The sequence below is a fragment of the Mandrillus leucophaeus genome, unplaced genomic scaffold (genome assembly GCF_000951045.1).
Source record: "Mandrillus leucophaeus isolate KB7577 unplaced genomic scaffold, Mleu.le_1.0 Scaffold235, whole genome shotgun sequence".
NCBI lineage: Eukaryota > Metazoa > Chordata > Mammalia > Primates > Cercopithecidae > Mandrillus > Mandrillus leucophaeus.
The window spans coordinates 5,042,040-5,051,709 of NW_012102421.1; the positions used below are offsets into that span (position 1 = coordinate 5,042,040).

General features: G+C 37.9%; 1 protein-coding gene across 1 annotated transcript in view; it reads right to left on the reverse strand.

Annotated features, from left to right (window-relative positions):
* Nucleotides 1–9,323, reverse strand: part of RPF1 (ribosome production factor 1 homolog (S. cerevisiae)) — an 18,779-nt gene extending 9,456 nt beyond the window's left edge. The window contains exons 1-3 of the mRNA XM_011982139.1: nt 9,057–9,323; nt 7,559–7,615; nt 5,259–5,339 (exon numbers count right to left, since the gene is read on the reverse strand). Of these exons, the coding sequence (XP_011837529.1) occupies nt 5,259–5,339; nt 7,559–7,615; nt 9,057–9,284 (366 nt within the window). The 5' untranslated portion in view covers nt 9,285–9,323. The remainder of the gene's footprint in view (nt 1–5,258; nt 5,340–7,558; nt 7,616–9,056) is intronic.
* Between the last annotated feature and the right edge of the window lie 347 nt (nt 9,324–9,670).

A 9,670-nucleotide genomic window follows, 5' to 3' on the forward strand; every position in this document is an offset into this window, starting at 1 on the left:
ACACCAACATGGCACAAGTATACATATGTAACAAACCTGCACGTTATGCACATGTACCCTACAACTTAAAGTATAATAATAATAATAAATAAATTAAAAAAAAAAAAAAAGAAAACTGTCATTTGCAGAAATGATTATCTAAAACAGAAAAATGAAAACAATATCCCAACAAATTAGAAATGAATTTAGGTAGGCTACTGGTTAGAAGATCACTACTCAAAAATCCACTGCATTTTTATAAATTGGCAACCAAAACAATTTTCAAAGACATGCAGTTTACACCAACAAAAACCGTAAGATACCCAGGAAGATACTCTAGGAAGATTTATGGGTCAACTTGCATGAAGAGAACTATGAAATTCATGAAATACGTTTCACTATTTAAAGAAGACCTAAGAAATATATATTATATATATACATATGTATCCCCAATTTGGAGGATATATATATCCCCAAATTGATCTGATTTTTGTGCCATTTATAATTTATATGGAGGAGCAAAGGCCTAGGAAAAGCCAAAACATATCTGAAGAGAGGGTATTTACCGGCAGGAGTGAAAGAAGCATCTTGCCCTTACAGATATTAAGACTTATTATGAAGCTAATTAAGAAAGTAATGATGCAGTGACAAAATGGCCAAGCAAATAGCCCAGAAAAAGACCAAGCATATATAGATATTTGATATATAACTTGGCATTACAATTCATTGTGCGGAAAGGCTGCACTACTCCAAAAATGGTACTGGATAAACTATATATACACACACACACACACACACACACACACACACACACGCACAAAAGGACAGGCTGGGGTGAAAGACAGGAAGGAAAGTAACTGGTTTCCATTCTCACACCAAACAGAAAACAATTCCTAACAATTAAGTAAATAAACATGAGAGACAACTCTTAATTGTTTTAGAAAGAAAGAAAAAGTAACTTAGGATTACAGGAAAGAGAACAGTTTCTTAAATATGACATAAAAAGCTTTAAATGCTAAAAATTTCAAAAATTCAACTATATCAAGAACTTCTGGTCCTCGTCCTCAAAAGACACCATAGAAAATAAAAAGAGAATCCATGAATTGGAAGATGCCTTTAATATGTATAAAGGATTGGTATCCAAATATATAGAGAAGTTCCACAAATGATCAAAATACACTACATGATAGAAAACTGGGCAAAAGACACGTTTTATCTCTAAAGAAAACAACTTATATTAAACGACGCTCAACATTAGAAAACAAGGAAATACAAATTCAAACCTGAATGAGACAGCCTTTTATCATTAGTCTGAACATACCAGGAGTTGGTTAGAATGTGGATGAGCAGGAACACTACTACTCTTGTACCACAAAAGTATAAAATGATACAACCACTGCTTTGAAAAATATTTTGGTACAATCATATAAAGTTAAACATTTACACATTCTCATGACTCAAAATTATCCTACTGTAGGTAAATATTCTAGGGAAACCTTTATGTATACATACCCTCTATATGCCTGTTATCCCCAAATTTATTTCCAGTCAAGACCTCTTCCCTGAATTCCAAGCTCATATCCCAAATACCTGCTTGACATCTCTTCTAAAAACTCTTAAGAATCCTGAACTCTTGATTTCCCCTTAAATCTCCTTCACTCAGTCTTCCACATCTAGTCAATGACCATTTCATCCTTCCAATTTGCTCAGTCTAAAACCTTAATACCATCTTTGAATCCTCGATTTCTCTGAAATTCCACATCCAATTTGTCAGGAAATTGAAGCAGCTCTGCTTTCAAAATATACCCAGGGGAAAAAATATTTAGAATCAGATCAATTCTCACCCCTTTCATCGTAACTACCCTGGCCCAGGTCATGATGAAAGCCCATCATTTCTTTCCTAGATTTGTTTAGTAGCTTCCTAATTATTCTACTTACCTCTCCAGTTATATTCTCAGTAAAGCAGCTAACTACTTTTAAAAATTAAGTCTGATCACATCATTCTTCTACTCAACCCATCCAATGGCTCCTCATTTCACTAAGTATAAAACCAAAGTCCTCATACTGGCCAACAAAGTCACTGATCTGGTCTTTCCTCTTTATCATACTTTCCTAGGACCTCTTCTACAATCCTCTCCCTTTGTTTGCTTAATTTCAGCCACAATGGCCTTCTTGTTATTCTTAAAAAGCATATTTGATACACTCCTGCCTTGGAGCTTGTGCACTGGGTGTTCTCTCTGGGGTTCCTTTTGCCCAAGGATGGCTAAATTTCCTCACGTCCTTCAAGTCTTTGCTAAAAGGTCAATTTCTCAATAAAGCCCACCCTGACTATCTTGTATAAAAAATCACTACACAGTAGAAAAATGGGCAAGAGACACAATCAATTGATCAAAGGGGAAAAAATACGAAAAGACGTTCAACCTCATTCAAAATGAGAACTGCAAATTAAAGCTATAGTGATATACAATTTCTCACTTATCAAACTGGAAAAAATGATCTACAATGAGTGTAAGTTGAGGAGTAACATTCAAGTATCTCCTCCCCAAGTACTTATTAATTATCATACAAAGGGAAAAACATTAAATTCAGAGTGAAGAAACCTGGCAGGCACCACTTTAACCAAGTGATCAAGGTAAACATAACCAGTAGGAGAATATCATCAAGTGACTCTTGATAAGAAGTACTGAAAAAGGACTTAACATAACGTTCATGGCAGAGGTCGAGCCTCCCTAATTAAAAAACCCAAAACCTGAAATATTCCAAAATTCAAAACTTTTTGATAAAGCACCAACATGGCACCACAAGTGGGGAATTCCACAACTGACCTCATGTGATGGGGTCACAGTCAAAAGTTCGTTTCATGCACAGAATCATTAAAAATATTGTATAAAAGTTACCTTTAGGCCGGATGGGGTGGCTCATGCCTGTAATCCTAACACTTTGGGAGGCCAAGGTGGGAGGATCGCCTGAGCTCAGGAGTTCAAGACCAGCCTGGGCAACATGGTGAAACCCTATCTCTACTAAAATACAAAAAATTAGCTGGGCATGGTGGCGTGAGCCTGTAGTCCCAGCTTTTCTGAAGGCAGAATTGCTTGAACTAGGGAGGCAGAGGTTGCAGTGGGCAGAGACTGCACCACTCCACTCCAGCCTGGGCAACAGAGCAAGACTCCATCACCAAAAATAAAAAAAGTTACCTTTAGGCTATGTGCATAAGATGTATACAAAACATAAATAAATGCTCTGTTCAGACTTGGGTCCAATCATCAAGATACCTCATTATCTATCACAAATATTCCAAAATCTGAAATCCAAAAAGACTTCTGGTCCGGCCGGGTGTGGTGGCTCATGCCTGTAATCTCAGCACTTTGGGAGGCTGAGGCGGGTGGATCACGAGGTTAGGAGTTTGAGACCAGCCTGGCCAATATGGTGAAACCCTGTCTCTACTAAAAATACAAAAATTAGCTGGGTGCCTGTAATCCTAGCTATTCGGGAGGCTGAGGCAGGAGAATTGCTTAAACCTGGGAGACAGAGGTTGCAGTGAGCTGAGATTGTGCCACTGCACTTCAGCCTGGGTAACAGAGGAAATCTCCATCTCAGAGAAAAAAAAATAAAAAAACACTTCTGGTCCCAAGCATTTCAGGCAAGGGACACTCAACCTGTATTTCTGTCAAAAGTACATAAACTGAATATAATCAGAGGAAACCCCAGGCGAACTCATATTAAGGTACATTCTACAGAATATCTGGTCTGTACTATTCAAAAAATCTCAATGTCACAAAAAAGCAAACGACTGAGAAACTGTTCTAAATTTAAGGAAATTAAAGGTAATTACAATGGAACGTATGACCTGGGACGTGACTTTTGCTAGAAAGGACATTATTGGAACAGCTAGTGACATCTGAGTAAGATCTATAGAACAGATAATAATGTATACCAGTGTTAACTGTCTGATTTTGCTAAGTGTGCTAATAAACAAAATGAGATACACAGGAATAAAAGGGCACCATGTCTGCCACTTACTCTCATTTAAGAAGGAATACTTAGGAAGTCTGGGTGAAGGGTATGTACAAATTCCTACTTTTCTATGAAGTCTGAAATGTCAAAATAAATTAAAATGCATACACACACAAACACCTTACTTACATAAAATTGCAAACCCTCTCTACTCCAGTAGTCCTGAATCTCCTTTATCCTGTTTTCCTTTAGTAACCTATCACTGGCTAACATATGTCTAACTTATTTATTTCATTATGTTGACTGTTTGTCTCCCTTCCTAGAATGTAAGCTCTGGGTGGGTAGAAGTTGTGTGTGTGTGTGAGTATTCTGTGTACTGATGGATCTCAAATCCCTAAAACGGATCCCAATACAGTGCAGGTGAATCCATAAACATTTGCTGAAAGAAGGACAGAAATCAGTGAATGACTATACCAGGAGATATGTGAAAGAACGTTGATAGCAGCACTGTTGCAAAGCAGACAGACATTCCAAACCAAGTTTCCTTTATGAAACTTTTAAAAATACAGTTTTAAAATCTTGCTTCTTTTACTGCACTGTTGCAAACTATCTAAGGAGAATGTGCAAAGTTAAAGATTATCTTGAAACTAAGATTTATGAGAATACAAAAAATAGCATCAAATGTTATTCTTAGGTGTCAAAATGTCTAATAAATACTGCAAAAGTCAATAGTACGAGGAATTCTTTTAAAACTACCACGCCAGGCGTGGTGGCTCACGCCTGTAATCCCAGCACTTTTGAAGGCCAAGATGGGCGGATCACCTGTGGTCAGGAGTTCGAGACCAGTCTGGCCAACATGGTGAAACCCCATCTGTACTAAAAATACAAAAATTCGCCAGGCGTGGTGGCAGGTGCCTGTAATCCCATCTACTCAGGAGGTTAAGGCAGAGAGTGCAGTGAGCCGAGATCACACCACTGCACTCCAGCGTGGGTGACAGAGCAAGACTCTGTCTCAACAAAATAAAAAACAAAAACAAAAAAACCCATCCAAAATACTAGTCAGGGATTATATGACAAATGTAAAAGTTTACCTAGACATAGAATAGATTACTAGAAAGTAAATATTTACTTAATTTGTCTATAGCATTATTGGGAAATCAATTATGAAATAATCTACACCAAATAATAAGATAATATGCCAGCATTTTAGCTGAACCAGTCCGTTATACAACTTCGCCAGCCAGCACTTTAAATATCAACATAAAAATAGATAATTTATCAATTATGTGTGATCATTCAAACTAATTTAAGACTTCTAACATTACCTCTTCATCATTAGGGTCTACCGTGGTTTCATCATACACTCGCTGGTTGTCAATGGTCTTGGGTACAGGCTTTGGTGGAGCCTAAGTAAAAGAGAAAGGATTACATTTTAGAAGGATTTTACATTAATTATATTACGGTTGGGGAAAAACAACAGAAAGCTACAAATAATCCCAAACTCAATCTGTTTCTCAGATCAATTCACTTCTATTGCTACATCAATCCTAATAACAATATTGAATAAGAGGCTTTTTTTTTTTTTTTTAAACAATCTGGGCAGAGACACACACATACTAGAAGAATAGCCAACACTGAATGAAACGGCTTAAAACTGTGCAGAAATAACAAGGAGAAGAAATAGGGATTGAGATAATTATCTATTAGGGGAAAACATCAAACAGGAGAAAAATAAAAGAAAAAAATAGGCCGGGCGTGGTGGCTCACGCCTGTAATCCCAACACTTCTGGGAGGCCGAGGCGGGTGGATCACGAGGTCAGGAGATCGAGACCATCCTGGCTAACACGGTGAAACCCCGTCTCTACTAAAAAATACAAAAAATTAGCCGGGCGTAGTGGTGGGCCCCTGTAGTCCCAGCTACTCGGGAGGCTGAGGCAGGAGAATGGTGTGAACCCGGGAGGCAGAGCTTGCAGTGAGCCGAGATCATGCCACTGCACTCCAGCACTCCAGCCTGGGCGACAGCGCAAGACTCCACCTCAAACAAAAAAAAAAAAAAGGAAAAAAATAACAAATGACATCTGTACATGACTGTTCCAATACTTTCGGGAAGCTACTCAGAAATATTTAATAAAAGTCTAGTTATCCGTTGACCTAGTAATTTTACTTTGGGGTATTTATGTTCAGGAATGTAAATGGAGGAAAAATTTATACAAATAAATATGTAGTATCCCTATTTATAATGAAAATAAACAGAAAACAGGGCAAATGTTCAACATCAAGGTAATGACTAAACATACTATAGTACATCAACATTATGGAATACTGTTAGGATCAGCAATCATGCATACTCAGCTTAGACCAAGAAATGGTGTAAATGAACTGTTAAAAAGTAGGGCACAGAATTGTAAGAGTACATTAAAACTAATTCAAAATATACATACACTAGCAGAGCTATGAAGAAAACATAAACTGAAACTATTTAGCATTTATTATTCTATGAAACAAATATTACATTTTAATAATTTTTTTAAAGGAAACAGTTTTAAGAAGTCATCTTTTATCTCAAAAAGCAAGAATGGTGGTATTTTCAAATGGTGATCATAACATTAATTTGCTGTAATAGACTGATTACTAAAGAGTTAAAAAGACTAACACGCTTGACATACTAGGATACTGCAGGTCAAAACAGTCTACTATTGACAATTTTCTATGGTTTAACCTAATACTATTCAAAGAATGCATGAAATAGTAGAGTGTTTAGTTTGTATACAGTCTTTACATTTTTTTCCCTTCCTCAAACACCCTCATTTGGTAACTTACTTGATATCTTAAGAAATGGGAGGGAAGACATGAATGTTTTCAAAATTTTGCAAAAATAAATCATAACCTAGGAGTAACTATAAATACACTGAAAATAAAAATAACTTAGCTATGCAATAATGTATGAGTATTTAGTAGTCTAAAAATTTTTTTCAATAAAGATTTCACTTCTTATGAGTACCACAAATATAGCCAAATTCTTTCTTGATGCATTATCCATTCTTTTCTTTGCCATAATCCTCACCCTCCTCCCACTCCCCATTCTCACTTTTCACAGGTTCATATCCTCTATACCAGCTCTAAAGCTTAACACATCCTTATCACCCTACTCCAGAAGAGGCTCTGTCCTGCCTTTCCCCAGCCTTGCCTAACCAAAAACCTTTGCTTCACATCACAAGAGCCAAGCTCCAGGCCTAATGTGAGGAGCTTCCCCAGGTTGTGTTGACCTCTCAAACACAAAGTTACATGCAAAACACCACCACTGTGTTACTGTATAGGTACACAAACATACATAGTAAAGGTAAAAGAAATGCATGGAAAAAATAATCAAAAATTTCACAAGTGGTTATCTATGGAGGGAAAAGCAATTATGAAGAAGCAGACAAGGAGCTTCCAACATTCTTTGCTAATGCATTATTTCTTAAGCTGGGTAAATGATACAAAGAGGTTTATTATATTACTTTTGTATTTCTTCATACATATGAAATATGTAATAATAAATTTTAAAAGAAAGTAATTCAACTTAAATATCAGGAAGGATCCCCTAATATAAGACAGAAAACAAACAGCTAAGAATTTTATTTACCTTATCGCCAAGAGCCTCTCTTTCTTTTTTAAGTTTTTTCTTAGCTGCCAACTTTTCCTAAAGGGTGAAAAAAAAGAGAACAATATTGAGAAACAACCAGTTATATCACAAACACATACTCAAACTATAAATTACTAATGCTATGGATACTCGAACTGGGCGATCTTTGTAATCTATTGAAATAAGCATCTGGACATGGATTTTTCTACCTAAATTACTGTAAGCCAAATGAGCTGGCCAATTAATAAGATTTCTTTAACAAAGACCTTGATTCTTTTAAAAAAATTGAAACTGGCAAGTTTGAACATTTAAAATTTGACTAGTTTAATCTTTTTCCATAAAGTCTCAAATTAATTAAAGTACAATATGTGGTCTCCGTTGTGTTTTGCCTAACTGGTTGCATCCTAAAGACGACCACGGTTATGCTGCTTGCTTCTCTTGAAAAGCACTAAAAATAGGAATGGGAGATGAGTTTTCAGGTTGTTTTTCATAAAACCATCACCAATTATTTACATATTTTATCATCAAAATATGCTTTTAAAATTTAGTAAGAGCTTGCAAGGTAGATTAAGATTATCTGTATTTGTACTGTCAATCTATATATTCTCCTGGAGATTTCTAGATAGAAGGGTTGACAAAATAAAAAATATTATTTTTTGCCAGCACCTACTGATCCTCAATCCACCAGGTTTCAGATTAGAAATCATAGCTCCAGTAAATTTTCTAGGACATCCCTCCCCAATACGTGCATACCACAATGAGTTAAATGCCCCTTGTATGTACTCAAACAGCACCTTGACACTGAACATGAGTAAGAACCAGTCCCGGGCCTCAGAAGGGCCGGTAAGAGGAGGCAGACACGTAATAAGAATATTGTGTGAACTTCCATGATGTGCAAGAATAAGCAAACGTTTTCTTCCAATTGCAATTTAACCAGAAATGGGCACTGCGACCTTGGCAAACCGTTTAAACCCTTTTACGTTTCAGTTTGTTTACCTACCAGAAACGTATAAGGATAAGGCTTAAAGAACAAATACAATTACCAGAAACTTTACAGTACTAATTTCGGTAAAGAGCTGCTGCAGGAATCAGAGAAGCAATATTTTGGATTTATTACGTATTGCCTCCATTTCAGATTCTGCAAATTAACCAACGCTGCCTAGACGGGCCAAAGGGCTGAGACTTTTGCGTTCTGGGCCAGGAGGGCGTAGTTTTCACTACTAAGCCAAGAGGCCTTCCAGCTTTCCTTGTGAATCCAGCATCCTAGGAAACAGCCTATCAAGAAAATCTTCCACCCTGATGCTCAGGCAAAAGGCTGAACCGAGAGTCTCCAAACCACGGCGAGGAAACCAGAACACGTGGGCCGCGGCACCACCCTTCCTACCGAGCCACAGAGTACACTTTGAGACCAGCAGACATACACATCTGTGCGCCCCGCGACCGCCCTAAGCGTCAGGAACATCGCGCAAGCGCCCGGCAGCTCCCGCCCCTCGCGTACCTTCCGCTGCTGTTGTTTCCACCGCGTGAACATTAAGTGTCGCCGCTGTTTGTTTTTAATCTCCGAAATGCTAAAGCCTGGCGGAAAAGCAGCCGCTTTCGGGGGCTGGACCCCGCTTTCCGTCGCCCCATCCCCAGCGCCTGCAGCCTCCTGAATTTCTTCGACAGCGGCTTTCCGTTTCAGACTTTTCTTCCAGCTGCTGCTGCTCTTTTCCCCGGCTTTCGCCATGGTGTCGGCTCCTTTGCTTCCGTACGGAAACGGAAATAGCGTTCTCCTGTGAACCCGTTCCTTAACCTTTTACTTCCGGGGTCGCAAAGTATTTAAAACTGTAGACGGCTTTTGTGAGTTTTAGCCGTTTAAGAAAATAGTAAAGCTGAGGCTTGAGGAAACTTTAGGCAGTTTGCCCAGCTGTATAAAGAGTGAGATGATGAGTTTGGGCACTCCTTGCACATCAATGTGCCCAGCCTTCAAAATAATGGAACAATAACAACGGAAACCATGCCCGGATTAGTTTACGTTTTACGTGAGGGAAACCTAAAATGAGCACACAAATAAATTATGGTGAGCTACAGAGTAAGACGTGGTATGGAAAAAAAAAAGAACAGGATAAAAGA